This window comes from Thamnophis sirtalis, unplaced genomic scaffold, assembly GCF_051295495.1.
Source record: "Thamnophis sirtalis isolate CommonGarterSnake01/CBP01778 unplaced genomic scaffold, rThaSir2_p1.2 scaffold_18, whole genome shotgun sequence".
Classification (NCBI taxonomy): domain Eukaryota; kingdom Metazoa; phylum Chordata; class Lepidosauria; order Squamata; family Natricidae; genus Thamnophis; species Thamnophis sirtalis.
In genome coordinates, this window is record NW_028261398.1 from 1668176 (window position 1) to 1689219 (window position 21044).

Consider the following 21044-nt stretch of genomic DNA (forward strand, 5'->3'; position numbering starts at 1 on the left):
CTCTTCTTCATAAGGTTTCGTTGCCATGTCTGAACTGGTTTGGTTTTGAAGGAAGTGGATCTGAATGGGGGAGAGGGAGGGAGGGGCTGAATGAACCCAAGTGGGCTCTGAACCGTGTGTGTGTGTGTGTGTGTGTGTGTGTGTGTGGTCATGAACTTTGAGAGGCTTCATCTTCCTGACCCTGGAGGGGCCTCCCAGCACTGGCCGCCTGAAGAAACGGGGGTGGGAGGGGAGGGGGGCTCTTCCCGTAAGAGGTGAGCCTTATTTCAGGGAAGGGGTGCGCCTGGACAGAGGCAAAGGGCCTGGAGGGATGTGCACACACGTGTGGATGGCCTGGGAGGGAACTGGGCAGAGATGCTTCCTCCTCCTCCTCCTCCCCTTGGCCACAGGTATTGGGAGGGTCAGCCCAATGGGTGGGGGGGTGTTTGGACAGTTCTGTGCAGTAGGGAGGAGGGAGCTTTTGCTGGCGCCCCTGCCCTGAGCCCCAGGTCAGGCGAGGTGTCTCCAGAGGGGCTGCTGAGAAAACCCAAGGGACGCCTGGGGTCGAGAGGCTTAGTAACCCTGCCCCACTTCCCCCCTCAGCTGGATGGAGGCCTGCCTGAAGGAGCCGCTGCCCCCTCCGACCGAGCTGGAGGAGAGTTTGCGCAACGGCGTCACGCTGGCCAAGCTCGGCCATTTCTTTGCCCCGGATGTCTGTCCCCTGGAGAAGATTTACGACCTCGGCCAGGCCCGGTTCCAGGTGAGGGTGAGGGAGGCCTGGTCTGGGAGAGGGGCCTCACACCTGGGGTCAGGCAGGGGCTCCCCTCCGGCCTTCCTGGCTTTGCCTCGGGGACTCTGGCTTCTGCCACACACACCCCCACCCCCCTGGAGCCCAAGAGCTGCTCTTGGGGCTAGGAATGGGGGGTGAAAGGCTTGGAAGCCCCCCCACACTACGCAAACTCCGGGAATGGAGGTCTTGGTGAGGAGCCTTGAGCCGGGGCCTCTCAGGCCACCAGAGTTTGGCTCATAAGGGGCTTGTGGGACTGTAGTGTAGAGCAGTGTTTTTCAACCTTGGCAACTTGAAGATGTCCGGACTTCAACTCCCAGAATTCCCCAGCCAGCATTCGCTGGCTGGGAACTCTGGGAGTTGAAGTCCGGACATCTTCAAGTTGCCAAGGTTGAAAAACACTGGCGTAGAGACCCTCAAAGCGAGACAGGCAGCTTCTGCTCTGGGCTCTGCCATTCCTGGGCAGCCTTGGTCCTTCCCACCAGGAGGCATCCCTCCCCCTTCTGCTTATTGGGACAATCTGTGGCTTCTCCCCGAACTTGAAGGCTGCCCGGGGCCTTTGGGCAGGGAAAGATGATCTCATGGGGACCCCTCCCCCGTTCCTTGCTGCAGTCTGTCACTGCCCAGTCACTTGGCTCCTCCATGTCCCCTTCACGACCTAGAAGAGGGGCGACCAATCTTGGCAACTGTAAAGAACTGTGGGCTCCCAAGTCCCGAATTCCCCGGCCACTTGCTTCAAGCTCTGCCAAGGTTGGACACCCCGATCTGCCTAGAAGAGGGACTGCCCCTTCTTCGTATTTTGTGGAGGAGGAGCCGCCGCTTGGGTCCTTCCGGTGCCGGGCAAAGGGTGCTCCTTGCTCCTTTCTGGCGCAGTCCCTTCCCCCAGCTTCTCGTGATGGGCCTCAGTGGCTCCCTCCGTCTCCTCCTCTTCCTCTCCGAAGGCCTGTGGGCTCCATTTCCGACACACGGACAACATCAACCGCTGGCGGGACGCCATGAGCCACGTTGAGCTGCCTGCGGTAAGGCCCCCGAGCCCTCCCACCTTCGCTGGGGCTCTGGGAGAGGGTCCCCTTTGTGCTTTGACATCCCGCTCCCTCCCTTCTCCCAGATTTTCCACCCCGAGACCACCGACATCTACGAGAAGAAGAACATGCCTCGGGTGGTCTACTGCATCCATGCCTTAAGGTCAGCCTCCATGTGTCCGGGGGGAGAAAAGATACACACACACACACCCGCCCTTAGATATCACTTTAGCCTGAGTTCACGAGGAGGAGGAGGGTGAACTTTGCCACTTCAGACCAAGCTGCTTTCCGAGGTCTTGCGGGGGTTTCCCAGCTTCCTAGCATTGCCTGTAGCTGGGGGGTTTCTTTGTGGTGCCCCATCCAAAGATTAGCCAACCAAGCGTAGCTTTCTCAAGGACGACCACAGTTTCCCGGCTGCCGAGTGTGTTGAGGACCCTCAAGACAGACTTTTTAAAATGTTCCAATGATTTGGACCTAAACGGGTTGGTCCGTTTATGCTTTTCATGTAGTACAACAATTAGAAGACAGCATCCTTAACAATCTTTCAGAACAAATGCCAGGATATTGTATTTCCCCCCCCCTTTATTTATTTAATGTATTTTCCCCTTTTAAAAGCCTAGTTGTTCTCCAGTAAATTTATCTTTTTAAATGAGATGATTGTCAGGTTAAGTGAGAATGTAGTTGGGGCCCTTTCTATCCCTTCTTTCTCTTCATTTCTTTCTTTTCAGCCAATTAGTAAAGAGTTTGTGTGTATAAATCCTACTAGAGAAGCCGGCCTTGCAGCAGGTTTTTTTGGGGAGGGGGTTAAAGACAGAGTTAAAATTGCATTAAGGATCAGGGGTTGATTAAGGAAAAGTTTCCTACCTGCCTTGCAAAGGAAGCAGCGTAAACCACTACACAAATACACATCTTTTATTCTCGTGTCAACCCTGTGGGCGATCCTAGGTAGCGGCAGATATTTCTCTCTGCGCACAATGAGTAATTGTCTGCTGTGAGCTCCACATAGGCGTCAGGAAGAGCATCCGGCCAGTAAATGCTCTAGCTCCGTTCAGTCGCCCCGACTCCACCCTGATGCAGGAGATCCCAGGGTCGTTCAAAGGAAGGCAACATTCTCACATCCGCCCCCTGAAGCCTTACGTGGCGACCGCCTCTCTCCCCTTCCTCTCCCATCCCGGGATCTCTCCTGGGCGATCTGCCCTCAGCCCCCCACTCGGAGGCTTCCTGCTGTGTTGAGTCTGCTCTCTAAATCTTCCCCTTCGGGTCTGATCCACGTTGAACCGAATCCTCTTGTTTCTTTTTCTGGTCCCCCTTTCCAGCTTCTACCTGTCCAAGCGGGGTCTGGCTCCCCAGATGCAGGATCTGTATGGAAAAGTGGACTTTACAGGTAAGGCAGACAGAAGGAGATTCTTGGGTGCTTTTGGACAGAATCCCAGAGCTTGAAGGCAGTTATAAAAACGCCTCCTCTCACTGCCCTGGTTCTCTTCTTTGCACGGTGCTCCGTCCATCTGGCATTTTGGTTTCAAATGATGCCAACTCTGTTGCTGAAGGACAGGAGAGTTTGAGATATGTGGACTTCAGCGCCCAGAATTTGGCTGGGGAATTCTGGGAGTTGGTCTGCAGGTCTTAAATTGCCCAAGGTTGGACCCCCCCCCTGCTGTGGGAGAACTGATGGGATCTTGGAGAATGGATGGATAAACTCAGTTTCTTGTGGCCCAAGAACCAGTGGTGGATTAAGGGTCGTTGGTGCCCTAAGCACTGCCAAATCTTGGTGCCCCCCCCTCCTTGGTACATACTGTACAAATCTTCATTGTTTTTGTTTTTTTCTTTCTCAACTTTGTGGGCCTGGTGCCCTAAGCATGTGCCTAGCCTGCTTCATGGTCAGTATACCAAGCAGCCCCTTTCGCCTCCAGGGTTCTGCTCCTGAAACGTTGGTCGACAAGGCTGGAGACTGGGAGGGGGAGATTGGGAGCTCAGACCCTCTTGCCTGACCTGGACCCCATGGACCCCTCCCCTCCCCTTTCCCTCTGCTTTCTTCCAGATGAGGAAATCAACCACATGAAAGGGGAGCTGGAGAAATACGGCTTGCAGCTTCCCTCCTTCAGCAAAATCGGTGGCCTCCTGGCTAAGGAGCTCTCGGTCGACGAGGCAGCCGGTACGTGCCGATCGCTGTCTGATCCATGGGATCTGCTGCTCTCCTCCCCCCCCCCCCACGTTAACCCGGCTTCTCCCCTCCAGTGCACGCTGCCATCCTGGCCATCAACAACGCGGTGGAAGTGGGGATTGTGGCAGAGACCGTGGCGGCTTTGTGCAACCCCAGCGCCATGCTAGTGGGTGTGCAGGAGAGTTGTGGGGGGCCCTACCAGGAAGAGCTCTGCCGGGCCAAAGGAGAGAAGGCTGAGAACGCAAAGAACCGGGTAAGCAGAAGCACCGTTTCTTCCATCACCCCCCACCCCCCCCCACACACACCCGCTACCTCTCCTCCCTGCTCAGTGGGGCTTCGCTGCTTGAAGAAGGGAAGCCAGACATTTGCTGGTGATCCGAGGCAGCCTCCCGGCGCTCAGGTGATTTCAGCTCCCATCCCTGATTATGCCAAGGGGAAAATGCGTGCCAATGTGTAAATGGGGAATGCAAATTAGCCATTGCATTCTCCCCTCCCCTCTCCCTGATAAGCTCCGAGAGAGGGGCAAACGGGTGGTGGGATGAATCCTGCCTCCCTCAGGGCAGTTTCTCATCCCCTGATAATTCTCTTTCATTCGTTTGGAACGATTCTGGAGGGGGCAAAACACCCCTGTGGACCACCCGGCTTTCCCTTTCCTTGTTCCCAGCATCTGCAGAAGATCCCGGATGGGGAAGACATTTATGATCACTGTTTGACCCAAGCGGAAATTCAAGGCAGCATCAATCTGGTGAACAGTGAGTAGACCAGGACGAAACCATAAATCACGCTGACTGAGGAATTCTGGGAGTCGGTCCATCCATCTTCAACTTGCCCAGGCTGAGAAACACTGGCCCAGACCACGGTTTGGGTTCTTGAAGGCCCTAACCTTGGCTGGCTCCCTTTTCCCATTCTGCTTTGGGGTGGACTTGGAGGAATGTTGGTTATTACTGACCTTGTCTAGGTGTATTTACCCCTGTAATACGGCTGTAGCACTATTATTTATCATTATTATTATTATGTTGCTTTGAATGTACTCTGAGAGCAAATTCCCTGTGTATCTAATCACACTTGGCCAATGAAGTATTCACTTCAATTCATGTAATCAACCACGGAAAAAAAATTCCTGTTTTCTAACCATAGTTTGCCACTGAAGAGATCTTGTCCAATCAGAGTCAGCCTTCTTTGGAAAAGCCCCGGGAGGCCCCCTCCCATCTCCCTGTCCCCATCTCTGGTGAAGGAGGGGAGACCGGAGGCTTCCCGGCTGCATTCGAGGTGCTCTGAGCGGATTCTCTCCTGGGGGCCTCCTGGGGGCCCCCGCCTGACCTCCTGCTGTGGGCGCAGGGCAGGTGGCAGAGATGAGGCCAGGGAGGAGGTGCCCAGATGGGAGCTGGAGGTGGGCTTTGGGGGGAGATTTCTCATGTTCCGGTGGCCTTCAGTGGATTCTTGGCTGAAGCGAAGCAGAGCTGAGGGTCTTGAACAGAAACCCCCCGAGGGGCCTTTCCAAACTCCCTGACCTGAGTAGGTGGGCTCTGGCCATCGTTCCGGCTGGTTCTGAGGGGTCCTTGGTGGAGGTCCTGACCCTGAGCTTCCCTTGGCCTGGTTGTTTGGAGACCAAACCTGCCTCGCCTTCTCACCCGCCTTTGGTCCAGAGTTTTCGCCTGAGTTCCCTTGTGGGCCCTTCCTTTCCCTCAGTCAGGAGTGCCCTGGAGATGGTGGATGATGCCCTGGAGGCCCAGGACCCCCAGACCCTGTATCACCTTCTGCAAGACCCCATCCTAGCCCTGAAGAGCCTGCGGAGAGACAACGCCAGCTGGTACCTGGATCAACTATCGGCTGACCGGGAAGAGAAGGCGCTGGTATTGCCCAGGGCAGCAGGAGGGGAAGGAGGGGGGTTCTCCTTGGCTGGGGAATTTCTGGATTGCGTTCCTCCTGCGTTGGCCTTCTGCCATGAGAAGAGTCTCCCTCTCGGGAAGGGAAGGGGGATGCTGGGATGGGGCTGCCTCTGAAACCAGCCCCCCCCCCCAATGCCCCCAAGCCCCATGGCAGCATTTTGGGCACCCCCTGAAGTCATCTCCCCCCCCCCCCCCCCCCCCGTCCTGGATTCCTGGACAACCATTTTGTTGAATCTCTTGAGTTTTATCTGAATATTTTGGGCTAGGAAGCATTCGGGAGACTGGTGGGAGGCACCTCTCCCCCCTCCAATAATGCCAATAGGGGAGCCCAGACCCACTCTAAAAGTTCCTTTTCACTCTGATTAATTGAGGAATGTCACAAGAGGCTGCCTCAGCTTTCCTGCTTACCACAACCTCCTCCACCAAGGCTAATGTTGGTCATCTCTGCCAACTCTCTTCCTAGTGGTTTATCCAGAACATCTTTCTTTCTTTCTTTCTTTTTCTTTCTTTCTTTCTTTCTTTCTTTCTTTCTTTCTTTCTTTCTTTCTTTCTTTCTTTCTTTCTTTCTTTCTTTTGTTCTTTCTTTCTCTTTCTTTCCTTCCTTCCTTCCTTCTTTCTTTATTTCTTTCTTTCTTTCTTTCTTTCTTTCTTTCTTTCTTCAGGAATTGGGATACGTTGACTTGCTTGAGCAAGGAGAAATTCAAGCTGGGCTCTACATGGCCAACCAGAGGGGTGACCAGGAGCGTGCTGGTGAGTGGCCTTCTGCTCCGGGACGAGACCTGAGGGTGGTGGGGGTGGGGGGGTGTTTTCCAGCCTTGCTTCTCCTCCCCTATTGGCCTTCTGCCTCTCCTTGCTGTTCCTGCCCCAACTCCCCTTCCCCAAACGCCTGAGAAAGCCCCCCTGCACCCCTCCAGCCGCACATGCCGTGAGCCACATCAACGCCTGCTTGCGAAGAGGAGTGGCGGAAGAGACCGTGCGCGCCCTGGCGAACCCCGAGGCCCAGCTGCCCGAGGTTTTCCCCTTCGCTGCCCAGCTCTACCAGCGGGACCTGCTTGCCCTGCAGAGGCAGCACCCCCAGGTGAGGGGCTTCCCCGGGGCTCCCGGGGGTGGGGGCGGGGGATGTCCCGGCTCAAGCAGCTTTCCTTGTCAGCCCCTGCCTGGCCCCCTCTGTTGCAGGGGACGCTGGCCCAGGAGGAGCTCTCGGTGGCCGTGGAGATGCTGTCCGCAGTGGCCCTGGTCAACCAGGCCCTCGAGGATGGAGACAGCCGCAGCTTCCGGAGGAGCCTCCTCAGCTCCGCCCTGGGCCTGGCCAACGTGGAAGAGAGCCACGCCCAGCGGTAAGAGGCCCCGCGTGGGAGCCCCCTCCCCCTCCTCCTCCAGAGCCCCCGATGCTGCTGGAGAGACCAAATAGGGGTCAGCTTTGGAGGACAGGCGGCCCACAGGCCCCCTCCGCAATCAGGACCAGAATTCCCACTGTAAATTATTGTCACGTTGGACCCAATGACAAATTTTATGGTAGTTGTTAAGTGAATCCCTGTGGTCGTTAAGCGAATCAAACGATTAACTGAATTCAGGTTCCCCAATGGGCATTTTTTGCTGAAAGTTGATGGGGAAAAAAGGTTGCAAATCACAATTGTTGCGACCCCTGATAAGCGCCAGGCGGTTGCCAGGCTCCTGAATCTGGTGACTCAGGATTGACGTTGCCGTGACGGGCGTAAGTGCAGGGTGGAAGTCACGTTTTCCAAGAAAGTTGCAGCTTTGGTTTTTAAACGGAACGACTGTAAGTCAGGAACTCCCCAGAGACGGTGATTAATTTCTGCACTCCTCTAAGAAATGCTGCTTGCAGCTCCAGCCTGACCTCCTCTTCGGTTTCAATTCTGCAGGTATTTTGAGGGCCTCTCGGAACAGAAGCGGCTCTTCCGGGAAACCCAGCGCGGCTTCCTGAGTTGGAACGACATCCAGGCCTTGGTGAACGACGTGAACGGCTTCGCCCAAGAAGAGCGGGACAGTAAGGCTCTCCGCCCAAAGGGAGACGGGGGGGTCAATTGTGGAGGACAACTGACAGCCGAAGAGCCTCCTGAAATGGAGTGCCAGTGGGGTGGCTCTCGGCCCAGCCCCCTTCCAAGGATTGTCGTTGGGGGGGGGGAGAATAGGAGAAGGAAAGAGGATTTATTTATTTTTCATATTTCTTAATCCCCCCTCTCCCTTGGGGATGTGTGTTTGTCCCCCAATAACAAAGGCAGGATAAAAACCTAAGAATTAAAAATAAATACTCACGTACAAGTTGCAAGCAGGTGAATAGCCGGGCGATTCCCCCAGATGACCCCAAGGGGCCCAAGTCCTTAAGGAGTGTTTCTCTCCAGCCGCGGGTTCAGCCAGTGCCTCCTCCCCCTCCTCCCCTTGCAGAGATCCGTGCTGTCCGGCTGATCAATGAGGCTCTGCTGGGCGAATGTCCCGAGAAGACCCTCCGGGCTCTGCTCCTGCCGGCAGCCGGCCTCTCCGACGTGACCCTCCCCAGAGCCAAGCGCTACCATTTCGTTCTAGCCCGGATGCTGAGGCAGAAAGCCCAGGTAGGAAGACAAGGGGGGAGGATTGGGCTGGGGGGGGCTCCTGAGCCAATGCAGAAACACCGTCAGGCACCAGGACCAAAGGTTCCAGGTGCTCCCAAAACTGTGCGTCTCCCTCCGGCTGAGCCTCTCCAGAAGCTGCCACCGAGGGCTCCACCGAAGCCGGAAGTGGCTTTACGATGGAAACCAGGATCCATTGCGCTGCCTCCTTTCTCTCTGTGGCGCATGGGCACCTGCTCCGGTCTGGACGCCTTTCGGCTGTCTGTGCTACAATTCCCAGAGTTGGGAGTTTGGGGAACCGCAGTCCACCCGTGTGGATGTCACTGGCTGTGGAAGCCGAGGGCTGCACTGCACTGATGCTGCAATCTGTACGACATTTGGGAGGGTCAGGTTTGAACCCCCCCCCCCGGCCCTGACCCACCTTTCTAGGCCAGCCCGTCTTCTGTTGGGTTCTCAGCCCTGGGGACTTTAAGATGGGGGGGTGGAAGTGCCCCCCCCATCTTAAGGCTCTGAAGGCTGGGGAAGGCTGAGTGAGGCAGGAGGACAGCCGTGTCCGTCTATATGGGGTGGCCCTTCTCTCTGCTTGCACAAGGGGATCCTGTGGCATCTGATCCTCCATACAATCTGGGAGCCGTGAAAGGCTTTTCTGCTAGCGCAGACCCCCTTTCCCCCCCCCACCTGTGGTCCGCAACCTGCTAGGAACCGATGAGTGACGCTTCCTCTGTGTCTGTGCAGGAGCCCAGGCAACGCACGAAGCCATCCCTGCCCCCCCCCCTTGCCCCCAAGTCCAGAGAAATTGTCTTCCACGAATCGGGTCCCTGAGGGCCAAAGACCCCTGAGCTAGAGACGGAGGAGGAGGAGGAGGGGGAGGGAGCTTCCAACCGCCTGAGGGGCTCAGGGGCCGCTGTGCGCTCGGAGGACGGTGGCTGCTGGTGTGAGGCTTGCAGGGGAGGGACACTGGCTGCCTCCGTGTGACCTACCTCGGAGGGTTGTTGTGGGAAATGTAAGGCCATCCCACGCACAGACTCCACTTATCCACGTACAGCAGATTCGGCTTTTGGGAAGCTGGCAATTGTGGCTTCTCCAGAGCCACCATTTGTCGGTCGGGGGGAAGAATGGCTGCCCTGCCGGTTTCTGGGCGACTCACTCAGGATGGGGCCCTTTTCTCTTCCCCCCCGCAGGCGGCAGGAGGCCCCGGAGCTTCCTTGTGGTGGGAGGAGATCCAGGAGGGCGTCTGCAGGGCCAACCGAGACAGCAAGGCTGCCCAGCAAAGTAAGGCTTCTGGGGGCTGCTCTCCGGGGCCCCCTCCAGAGGGAAAGGGGCCGAGCGGCCATCGGGAGGGAGGTGGGCTTGGGAGATGTGTCCCCCCCCCAACCCTGGGAAACTCCCGGGGCTTCCCAGCCGCAGCCCCCTCTGTCTCTCCCCACAGTGGCCCTGGGCCTCGCCGCCATCAACCAGGCCATCAAGGAGGGGAACGCGGCGCAGACAGTGCGAGTCCTGCGCAGTCCTGACGTGAGTCTCTCTGGTGTGGTGGCGGAGTGTGCCGCAGCTTACCAGGCGCAGTTCAGTGCCATCCTGGCAGCACGAAGGCCGGCAGGTAAGAGGGAGGGTCCAAACCCAGTGGGGGAGCCCACTTCCTCAGCTGCTCCTCCCGACTTCTCATGTTTTGCCTTGGGTGTGTGTGTGTGTGTGTGCAGGGGGCCACTCAGAGGCGCTCTGGGTACGGCACAGGCTGAGAGATGGCTCCGAGTTCTACTTCCACCTGCGGTCCTTCGAGGGCTCCTGGGAGCAGCCCCTCACCCTCAGCACGGCCCACCTCAGCCGGGAGGAGATCCAGGTGGGTGTGGCAGGAGCGGCCAGGGGGCCCCACCAGGCCCACGCAGTGCAGCCGGGGGGGGGGGGGTTGAAGGGGAGACACGAAGGGCAGAAGAGCCTCCTCTGGGCCCCACGGGGGCTTTGGGCTCCCCCGGTCTGTCCTGGAGCCCCCTCATTTGCACCATGCCGCCTCTCTGGACATTTCCTTCCCCAGGAAAGCTTGGGGGGCATCAGGCGGGCTCCCCCGGTGGGCTCCCCTGCAGGAATCCTCCCAAAGGGAAGGGCTGCTCCTCGCCTGTCCCGACGGGCCTCTTCTCTGTCTCCCCCGCAGGAGGCCATCACCCGCGTCTCTTCCGCCCACGACCGGCAGCTCCTCTGGCAATCCCAGGCCCGGCTTGTGGTCCGGCTGCAGGCCCGGATGAGGGGCTTCCTATTCCGCCGCCACTGGGCAGCTCGGCAGCAGTTCCTGTCCCGGCAGGTGCCGGCGGCTGCCAAAATCCAGGTGGGCGCCGCAGGTGAACCTTTGCGGAGAGGCTGCCTTCCCCAACCTGGCGCATTTAAGCAGGTTTCCTTCCTCCAAGCCATCTTGCGATACGGGAAGCCCCCTCGGCCCCCCAGAGCGGGGTCCCAACCGCCGGTCCGTGAATTGGCACCAGGACGCAGCATGCCAGGAACCAGGCCAGGCAAAGAAGGGAAGGGCCACCTGTAGGATGCCAGCAGGAAAACCCTTTGCACAGACCGGGTCCCTGGTGCCCAAAGGGGGGGGGGCTTCTGCCCGGGAGGAGCAGCGACTCCGTCAGAAGCCCCCAACAGGCTGGGCATCAGCCGCCTCCTCTGCCTGCCTGCAGTGGGAGGGGAGGGGGGGGACTGGAAAAACATGGGAGGGGGAGCATCTGCTGCTGCTGCTGCTTCAGGGGAAGATCCCCCCTCTGTGAAGGGGGCTGGGAAGGGCCACGGAAGACGAAAGGAAGGGCTGGCCCAGGGGAGGGGGGGGCCCCGGAGGTCGGAGGCTCACCTCTGCTTTTTCCCCCCAGGCCGCCTGGCGTGGGCACCGCCAACGCAGGAGCCACCTGGAGAGGATGTGCTACCTGCGGAGAAACACAGCCGCTGCGATCAAAGTGAGCCCTGGGGTGGGGGCTGGGGTGGATGGGTGGGGGGGTCGTTGTCTCCCCCTGAGGGCCCAGTCATTTGCTTTCCCTCTGCTGTCTCTGCTGCGCCAGATTCAGTCCTGGGTTCGGATGTGGCTTGCCCGAAAACGGTACCTGGGACGCCTGCGCGACTTCAGGGAGAAGGCGAGTGTTTCTTTCTCCCCCGACTGTTATGAGGTTGCTTGGCTGGGGGGCTCTTCCACTGGGGGGGGGGGCAGAAGGGAACAGCCAGATGCCTCCAGGAAGCCCTTTTGCAGGGCTCCGTTACGGGTGCTGCTTCCCCAATTAAGGGGTCTCTAAATAAAGTGCCTTTTGTCATCTTCCCTAACCTCTGCGCTCCAGATGTGCACGGGTCCCACCAGGGGCAAAGAAAGGGATTGCAGCGGTCAGATTTTTCGCGAGCAGATTTTTATAGGCAGCTTTTTAAACTCAACAGGATCCAAGTGAACCGTTTTATTAACTGCTCTCTGTTCCCCCTGATTCCTCCTCTCTCTGTGGGAGACTCTGCCGCTTCTTGGGGGTCTTGAGAAGGGCACAAAATTGCTGGGACCATTTTCATTCTCTGTTCCTGGGCTGGTAATTCCTGTAAAGCCGGGCTGGTGAATTCTGGGAATTGTAGTCTCCGCCCATCTGGACAGCTGTCTTATCCTGAGAAATCCTTGAAAAAAATCACCCAGCCAGGTTCACACCAAACTTAAGTTGTGGGTGAACTGACCTTTGTGCTCCTGTGAGCTGGGCAAGGTGCCCCCCCGGGGGAGGCTCTGAGCAGGAGGCCTCTTGTCCTGCCTCCCGCACAGGTGGCAGCTGTGATTAAGATCCAGGCCTTCGTTCGAGGCAACAAGGCCAGAGAGGAGTACAGGATGCTGGGTGAGTGACGGGGTCTTTGCTTGGGGGGTGGGGTGGGGGGGCTGTGCTCCTCCTTCCCACACTTGGTGGGAATTGCTGCTCCCACTGCAAGATGGGCATGTGAGCTGCAACGAAATGCCTGCCCCGGGGGGGTCCAGCTGGGCCTGGGTAGCTCCAGAGGATCTTCTGAGGGGCAGTTAATTGTGGGTCAGCGCGGAGGAGGAAGGTTCTGGGGGGCTCCTGGGGGGCAGTGGGGCCGACGGCGGGTTCTGCGCTCTCTCCGCTGCCAGTGCACAGCAGGGACCCCCCGCTCAGGGTCATCCGGCGCTTCGCCCACCTGCTGGAGCAGAGCCAGCGCGACCACCAGGAGGAGGCGGAGCTGCTGGGGCTGCAGGAGAAGCTGGCCAGGGGGATCCGCTCCAACCAGCAGCTGGAGAGCGACCTCAACCTCATGGACATCAACATCGGATTGCTGGTCAAGAACAGGATCACCCTGCAGGTCAGGAGGGGGCAGAAGAAGAGAGATCTCTTTTGACAGCTGGGGGGGATGGTCCAATGGGGGCCCTCTGGGCATCCTCCGAGCGGACGGAAGCTGTTCGGCTTCTGCGCGGGAGTCCAGCGCATCCGTCAAGGCAGGGCAGGAATCCAGGGCCCTGGGGTGGGAACTGGCCTTTTTCCGGTCTTGGAGGAGAGTTCCTGCTTTATCGAATAAAAACTCACGCAATGGCAATGAGTAAATATTTCGCAGGGATCAGCCTGAAGATGCAGACTTTAGCCCCCGAAGGAAGAGGAGAGCAGCGCTTAACCCCCCCCTCCCAGGCCAGATTTTTCCTGACCGTGTGGCCCCTTTCAACTCCCAGAATCCCATGGCCAGCAGTGCCGAGTTCTGGGAGTTGAAGTCCGGAAAGGGCCGAATAATCTTGTCCTTGACCTTCCCGCCCGAAGGCAGAAGGGGCCCCCACTGAGCAGCCGAGCAAATGAGGCCCCTGGCCAGGTGGCCACTCAGCTTCCTTGGGTAGTGACGGAGATGTTCTGGCCAGCATCACCTCTGCCTGCCTCTTCCAAAGCTGCTTCTCAGCTTGTCTTCTCCTGCTCTGTGTTTGTGTGTTGTGCCTGTCGAAATGGAGCCTGATGGGTCCTCCCTGCCGCATCCTCACCAAGCCCCCATTCTGGGACAGCCTGTTCCCGGCCTTATGGGTCTGGCGGGGACCCAGGCAGGTGCCTCCTGGGTGCAGGAGAGAGCTGGAGGTTGGGGAGAGGGGGGGTTGTGCCATTGTGCGGCTTCTCCCCCTGGCAGGAGGTGGTGTCTCATTGCAAGAGGCTGACCAGGAAGAACAAGGAGGAGCTCTCCAGCAGGATGGACGGGGGCAAGGAGAACGGGCTGAAGGGGCTCAGCCAGGAGAAGCGGAAGGCGCTGGAGGCCTATCAGCACCTCTTCTACCACCTGCAGGTGGGTGGAAGCCTTGTGGAAAGGCTTTTGCCAGCTGCGGCTGCCCTGCACCCAACCAGGAGCTTCTCGCTCGGGGCCCCCACTGAGCAACCCCAGGCCCCCTGCGCTTTGGGATGGGCACGTGAGCATCGCCACAGTTGGGACCCCTCCCTTGTCCCCCGTTCCCCTCCCCCAGGGCAGCATCTCTTTTTTAAAACATGGATTAGCAGAGCCGCGAAGAGAAAAGGAATAAAGACAAGGCAGGTTGTACAGAATCCTCAAAAGTCACCTTGAGAGATTGAATCCTTGTTAAGAATTAAGTCCTGCCGATTTGTCTGGGTAAATTATTCTTGATCAAATGGCAACTGAGCTTGGACGAATGAACCACCGTCGGTTGGCGGTTTCTGCCCTGGGAATCTGCTCCTCTGCCCTGCTGGGTCTTCCACGGTCGGTAGCTGCCCGTAGCCAGGGTGGGTGGGGGTGGCGCCCAGTGCGGGAAAGCCTTTGGCGCCTAGATAGCGCTTTCCTGCTCTTTCCCTCCCTCCAGACTCAGCCGGTGTGCCTGGCCAGGCTCCTTATGCAGATGCCGCCCAACAAGTCCACCCGGTTCATGGAGTCGGTGGTCTTCAGCCTCTTCAACTACGCCTCCAGCCCCCGGGAGGCCTACCTCCTGCTCCGGCTCTTCCGGCGCGCCCTGCAAGAGGAGATCGCGTGAGTCCTGGCTCTCCCTCCCTGCTGCTCCCCCGCGAGAACAGCCAGGCTCCCTTGGGGGCTCTTGGCCGTTGAGGGCACCGAAGGGGGTTTCATGGGACCTTTGGGGGCAGGACAAAGGTTGGCAGACCAGGCAGCCATTGGCCAGGCTGGTTTCCACCTCGCACTCCCCCTTTTCAGTCGCCTTCCTCACTGTTTTGTAAAAAAACCCTCACCAGTTCAACTTCCCTGGACAAAACAGTGAGGAACACGACGGAGCTGCAAGCCTCAGGTAGGACGTGTGTCTCGCGGCCCAACACCTCCCACCCCGCCCCAATGCTCGCAGAACCCAGGCTGCTTCCCTTCCCCGCCGTCTCTTTCGCGAGAGGGGTAGCAAATGGGGCGGGGGAGGAGAGGCGTGGGGCGGGGCGGGGCTCCTCTTGCTGTCACTTCTCCCCCACCCACTCACCGGCCATGGCAGGCTTCCTCTGCAGCTTCCAAGCCGGGGCAGAGAGATGGCGCGGGGCGAACGGCTCACCCGGAGATGAATCAGAGGCTTCACTGGAGAAAGCGCCCCACGCCAGCCCAGGCTTCCGAAACCTCTCGCTCCCCGGATCGGACTCAAACGCCGCCCCCAGCCCCCTCTTCCTCCTGGTGAAACTACATTTTGAAAGGATGATCTCCGGGTTGGGGGGGGGATTTCCTGCACATCGGCAGCGGCGTCTCCTCTGCCCTTCTCCCGATGTCCAAGGTGCCAAGCAACGTCCCGTAAAGGAAGGCATAAAAATCCATACAACGGGGATGTCGGAAGAAGCCCCGTGAGAAGACGCCGCTGCCGATGTGCAGGAAATCTCCCCCCCCCTTCTGATAGCCTTGTGGGCCGGCCGGAGGGGTCTTCAATGACTCTCGCTCTGCCTGTGTCCGCAGGAGGCAGCATCTCCTTCCTCCAATGTTTCCAAGCAAAACGCCGTCAAGAGGGGGGAGTATCTCTTCCCCCTCCCTCGCCAAAGTATGCGTGCAGGCACAAAGCTCCTTAATCCGTGGCTGCTGGCTCCCTCGCTTTGTGCTTTTCATGCACATACCCACATACCCCCCCTCCCTGCCTGGGGATGCCGTTTCCCCCTCCCAAGATTCCGTGTCCAAGGGAAGAAGAGCGCTGGGGCCACACTGGATTCCCCCCCCCCCCGCCCTTCCCGGCTCCCCTCAGCCTCAACTTTGCTCCTGGAACCCTGCGGCCACTTCTCTGCTTGAGCCCAGCCGAAGGGGGGGGGGGACGCCTGAGGGCAAGGGCCAAGTGAAGCTGATCGCTTCCTCTTTGCCTTCTCTCCGAAAAAGCCTCCTCGGGCGCAGTGCCCTTCGGGAGGCCGGAGCGAGGCCCGTGGGGTGCGTCGCTTGGCCTCCTGCTGCTTTCGTGGCTGCAAGCGATGGTGGCAAAAGCAGCCGCACCCCCCCCAGAGGCCTGGGCAGCCCCCGCACATCGGCTGTTTTGTGAACGGCAGCCGGATCGGCTCAGCCTACCTGATTAAGGAGCCGAGAGGCGCTGAGGGGAGCAGGGAAGGGGGGGGGGCGCCTCCTCTGCTGGCCACCCTTTCACCAGGGCTTATTTTCAGGGGAGGCCGCATATTTGCACCCACCCCAAACACCCGGCCTTTGTGGCAGGACATGTGGTGTTTTCGGGGAATCACGGTAGGGGAAGCAGCCGTGGTTGACGAAGGGGAGGGAGAGCCGTCTCCTCTCCTCACACGGCTTGGCCAGGGAGCGGCTGGGCTGCCTCTGCTCCTGGTCCCCTTCCTGGCACTTTCCCACTATGGAGTCACGCAACTCTTCTGCTACTGCGAAGGCTTCTAGCCTGTCCTTCATTTAAAGATGGATTTTGTTTTGTGTCTTCTGAGGTTGGCTGATTTCAGGGCCCGGCGCTGAGTGAAACAGGCCGGCCTGCAGGGGGTCCTCGACTTACAATCCTTTGTTCAAAGTGACAATTGCACTGAAAAATAACACAACGGTCCTCGCACTTGTAACCGTCATGGCTTCCCCAGCATCACATGATCAGAATTCAGGTGCTGGGTCAACCAGCGCATATTTGCAGCCTCCTGGGAGCCACGACCCCCGTTGAGTCCAGGGGAAGCCCTGGCGCCTCTTCCCAGATGCCGAGATGCCGCCCTGGGCAAGGGGAGGCTGGCCGCCCTCCGCCTGCCGGGTGATGGAGGTGCTGCCTCTGTCTTCCTCCCAGCTCCAGAGTGACTCGGCCGCGGGAGATCCTCACGGGGAACCCGGCCGTCATCCGCATGGTGGTGAGCTTCTACCGCAACGCCCGCGGGCAGAACGCCCTGCGCCAGATCCTGGCAGAGCCGGTGCGGGAGGTGCTGCAGAAGCGCAGCCTGAGCATCCGCACCAGCCCCGTGGAGATCTACAGGGGGTGGATCAACGAGACGGAGTCCCAGAGCGGCCAGAAGAGGTGGGTGGGCCCCATGGCTCCCTTCCGGCTGGGAGGGAGGGCAGGGGGAGCTCAGGGCTTGACCCTCGGGGAGCCTACGGAACCCATGGAGACCGCGGGGGAAGAGGGAGGAAGGAAGGAAGGAAATGGGGCCATGGCAGGCACCCACAAGTTGTTTTCTGCATGAGGCAAAATAAGACTCAACTGCGGGAGGTGGAAAGAGCAAACGTCTTGATATGCTGTGGCTGTTTTCTCTCTCCCCAGCCACCTGCCCTACAACGTTACCCCACAACAAGCCCTCGCTCACCCAGAGGTCCAGAGGCGGCTGGACGCCTCCCTCGGCCACCTCCTTGTGCTGGCAGACAACTTCCTCTCGGCCATCCTCTCGTCGGTGGAGAAGATCCCGTACGGCTTTAGTGCCCCGTCTCTTCTCTCGTTCCGCTGCCCTCCTCCTCCCTCTGGGGCCGGCACCTGGCTCCTAGCAAGACGTAGAGCCGCCGGTGTTAGGAAACGGCCACAATGTCGGGCGATTCCAGGCCTTTGCCGTGAAATCCTGCTAGAGGTGGCAACTCCGTCTCAGCCCTTGCGAAGCTTCAGGCATCCACACAACTGGCAGACGGGAAGGCGATGGGCTGAGATTTTAGACGACCTGGGAAAAGATGTTTCAGGCCAGGCGGCCCCTGCAAGGCTTTAAGCCACAAGAGGAACCCCCACCGAGTGATGAGGGTTCCTGGGCCACAGCTGTGTCTGCTTCCCCCAAAGAATTTCCCCCCTCCAATTTGCAACTTATCTTTTGCAACCACAGCCCTGCGGGGTGAACTGAGCCAAGGAAAGAGAGAAAAGTCACGGCTGGAAGGGACCCCCTGCCTTCCCCCCCCCTCCCCCTTCCTCATCAGCATCCTTATAAAACCTTACCATGGTTTTATTTTAATTTAATATATTACCTTTTGTACAGATATTTATGCCAGTGCTTTATTCAAACTAAATGTGTATGGCATACACTAAATGAATGAATAAATAAATAAAAGCACCCTTTTGGGGGGAGAGGAAAGTTTTCACACCTATCAGATTAATGTTCGCCAAAACCGTCCATGGCATTGCTCCGGAGTGGAGGGGGTGTGTGTGCCACAGATGGACCCCCTGCAGTATCCCCATTTCCTCCACGGCGTAGACGGGAGCAGTGTCGGGGGGTGGGGTGGGGGCTACTTCCTGCCTACCCAGGAAGAATAAAATACGGTTTCCCTTGCAGGTATGGGATGCGCTACATGGCCAAGATCTTGAAGGCAACCTTGACGGAGAAGTTCCCAGACGCCTCCAAGGAAGAGATCTACAAGGTCATTTGGGGGGGGGGGGCACAAAAGCAGAACGGGCATCTCCCCCTCCCTCTTAGGCTCTGCTCTTTCCCCTCCATTTAAGGTTACTTTATGGGTTTCTCAGCCAACATGAGAACGTTGAGGCCACAGCAGGGCTCCCCAACGCTTGGTCCCTGGGCCGACACCGGCCCACCCGAACAAGCAGAGCCCCACGCAGGGGATGCAGGCAGCATGTGAAGCCCCACCCCCCTCCTCTCTCTGGTCCATGGAAAAACCTCCCCTGGAACCGGTCCCTGGTGGCCCAAAGGGTGGGGGGGGGCTACAGGGCAGGGATTCAGGGCTGCTTCTGCCTGTCGCTGAAGAGATGGTCATTTGTGACCAAACGAAAGCTCTGCGTAAAGGCAGCACGAACGTCCCAGCAGGTCACCCTCTCGACTGGATTGGCCTTCAAAACCAGCTTTCACCTGGCGAGGAGTCCTCAGGGGGAGCCCAGGGGAGGCCAGTCCAGAGGCCTCGGTTCCACCTTCTGCCCTCCAGGGCTGCCCAGAGGAGCCTCTCTCTGGAGCTGGAGGGAGCTGCCTTCAGAGCCCCTCACAGCAGCTCTCCAGAGGCTCAGTAGTTTGATTCCATGCTCTCCATGCCAGCCCTGGGAAGGGGGGGATCGACTCGAGGACGGGGGGGGGGGGTCAGCAGAAGACTCGTCAAGGCACTCCCCCCCCCCCCCGGGGCCAGAGCCGATGGGCTGCCCATGGACCAGCCTTGCTCCTTGGCGTGAGACTTCTGCTCCCCCCGTCTTAGGTGGTGGGCAACCTGCTCTACTATCGCTTCATGAACCCGGCGGTGGTGGCGCCCGATGGCTTTGATGTGCTGGACTTCTCTGCTGGGGCGCCCCTGCACCCCGACCAGAGGCGCAACCTGGCCTCCGTGGCCAAGATCCTGCAGCACGCAGCCGCCAACCAGCTTTTCGAGGGAGAAAACAGCCACTTGAACGTGGTAAATGAATACCTGGAGGAAACGCACCAGAAATTCAGGTGGGTTGGGGGGTGAACCGTCCGTCTTGCCTGGCGTTACCTTCAGGTGCCCCCCCTCCCCGCTCCGGCCCTGAAGGAGGAGCAAGGTGATGTTCCTCACCCCTCCTGGTGCAATGGGGCTGCTGCTCCATTCGCAGCTCTTGGGAGTCTAGGTGGGCATTCCTGACCTGTTAACTAGGCGTGTCCATCCCCCCCCGTGCCCACCTTATATGGGCAGTGTAAAATCTACCCCCCCTGCTTAGCCTGTGGCCCCCCTGGGCTTCTGGCCAGAGGAAAAGGTGCAGCTGGAGGGGTGAAGTCCTTCCGTCTGCTCAAAAGGGCAGCTCGTCCGGGAGGCATCGCATAGATTCCAAGGAATAAAGGAACTGTTGGACGGTCCGATAGAGAGATTTCCCCTCCCATCAAAGAACTTGGCCTTGGCTGTTTTTTTTTGGGGGGGGGAGGGCCCACCATGCCTAACCTGGTGAAAAGGGGGGACATGACCACAGTCTTCCAAGACTTGAGAGGCTGCCACAAAGACGCGGGGATCAACCTATTCTCCAAAGCACCAGAAGGAAGAGCAAGCAATGGGTGGAAACTAATCAAGGAGAGAAGCAAGGCTGGAATTAAGGAGGAATTTCCTGACAGTGAGAACAATTAACCAGTGGAACGGCTTGCCACCAGAAGCTGTGGGTGCTCCAACCGTGGATGTTTTTAAAGAGGAGGCTGGACAGTCACTTGTCTGGAACGGTCTCCTGCTTGAGCAGGGGGTTGGACTAGAACAGTGTTTCTCAACCTTGTCAACTTGAAGATGTCTGGACTTCAACTCCAGAATTCCCCAGCCAGCGAATGCTGGCTGGGGAATTCTGGGAGTTGAAGTCCAGACATCTTCAAGTTGACAAGGTTGAGATACACTGTCCTAACCACTGCTGGGAATTCTGGGAGTTGAAGTCCGGGCATCTTCAAGTTGCCAAGGTTGAGAAACACTGGACTAGAAGACCTCCCAGGCCCCTTCCACTCCCATGATTCCATGCTCTTTTCCCCTTCCGTCTCTTCCAGAGCCTTCATCGACGCAGCCTGTTCGGTCCCCGAACCGGAAGAGAGATTTAAGGTGGACAGATATTCGGAGCTGGTGGCCATCACCAAACCAGTGGTCTACATAACAGTTGGGGAGCTGGTCAACACCCACAAGGTGGAGGGTCAAACGTCGGAAAAAACATGATTTAAGGAGGGGAGAAATAATTGCTTTTGCACATAGGCCAATCTCTGGCTTTCTTGACTGTGATTTTGCAAGCCAGGCTTTGTGGCTCGACGGGTGGGAGTCCCAACCATCTGTGGCTTTTTAAAAGAAATAAGCCCCTAGTGTTTATAGCCCTGAACCCATGTCCCCCCCCCCCCAAGTTTCCCCCTTGGTCGTATCTTTTCCCCACGAAGCCCTTTGGTTGACAGCAGGGCATCCAACCTTGGACCCTTTAAGACTTGTGGACCAACTGGCGGCTGGGGGATTCTGGGAGTTGAAGTCTGCAGGCCCTAAAGGGACCGAGGTTGGAGCCCCCCCCCCCCGGCTTAGAGGAAGCGTCTGTGGCTTTCCTGCTACTCAGCTTCTTCATCTTCGTTTGCCTTCTTTCTGTTTATCCCTTCATTGATTCCTAATGTTGAGACTGCATTTCGATTCTCCCAACGATCTTCCTTTCACAAAGAGTTTGGGAAACTCTCTGAGAGTCTCTTTGGGGGGGCCAGTGGGGTATAAATAAGGCCTGGGGGGGGAACGTCCTCCTCTCTGCCTCTCCCTCTTTGCCAACCACACAGTTGCTGCTGGAGCACCAGCCCTCCCTGGCTCCCGACCCCCAGGACCCCCTGCACGGACTTCTGCAAGACCTTGGAGAGGTGCCAACCGTGGCCTCGTTGCTAGGTAAGCTGAGGGGGCTCTTCAGACGGACAGCCCCCCTCCCAA

General features: G+C 58.4%; 1 protein-coding gene across 1 annotated transcript in view; it reads left to right on the forward strand.

Annotated features, from left to right (window-relative positions):
• Window positions 1-586: 586 nt before the first annotated feature.
• The window catches only part of LOC106557195 (ras GTPase-activating-like protein IQGAP3), a 20721-nt gene continuing 263 nt past the window's right edge, over window positions 587-21044 (forward strand). Inside the window, exons 1-29 of the mRNA XM_087703039.1 lie at window positions 587-739; window positions 1708-1785; window positions 1875-1951; window positions 3105-3172; window positions 3827-3940; window positions 4024-4202; window positions 4614-4701; window positions 5639-5802; window positions 6501-6588; window positions 6753-6916; window positions 7015-7175; window positions 7722-7846; window positions 8245-8408; window positions 9587-9677; window positions 9835-10025; window positions 10117-10242; window positions 10552-10722; window positions 11255-11338; window positions 11441-11512; window positions 12166-12235; window positions 12505-12713; window positions 13512-13664; window positions 14191-14354; window positions 16564-16788; window positions 17032-17172; window positions 18017-18101; window positions 18879-19111; window positions 20150-20282; window positions 20900-21002. Of these exons, the coding sequence (XP_087559165.1) occupies window positions 587-739; window positions 1708-1785; window positions 1875-1951; window positions 3105-3172; window positions 3827-3940; window positions 4024-4202; window positions 4614-4701; window positions 5639-5802; window positions 6501-6588; window positions 6753-6916; window positions 7015-7175; window positions 7722-7846; window positions 8245-8408; window positions 9587-9677; window positions 9835-10025; window positions 10117-10242; window positions 10552-10722; window positions 11255-11338; window positions 11441-11512; window positions 12166-12235; window positions 12505-12713; window positions 13512-13664; window positions 14191-14354; window positions 16564-16788; window positions 17032-17172; window positions 18017-18101; window positions 18879-19111; window positions 20150-20282; window positions 20900-21002 (3874 nt within the window). The remainder of the gene's footprint in view (window positions 740-1707; window positions 1786-1874; window positions 1952-3104; window positions 3173-3826; window positions 3941-4023; window positions 4203-4613; window positions 4702-5638; window positions 5803-6500; window positions 6589-6752; window positions 6917-7014; window positions 7176-7721; window positions 7847-8244; window positions 8409-9586; window positions 9678-9834; window positions 10026-10116; window positions 10243-10551; window positions 10723-11254; window positions 11339-11440; window positions 11513-12165; window positions 12236-12504; window positions 12714-13511; window positions 13665-14190; window positions 14355-16563; window positions 16789-17031; window positions 17173-18016; window positions 18102-18878; window positions 19112-20149; window positions 20283-20899; window positions 21003-21044) is intronic.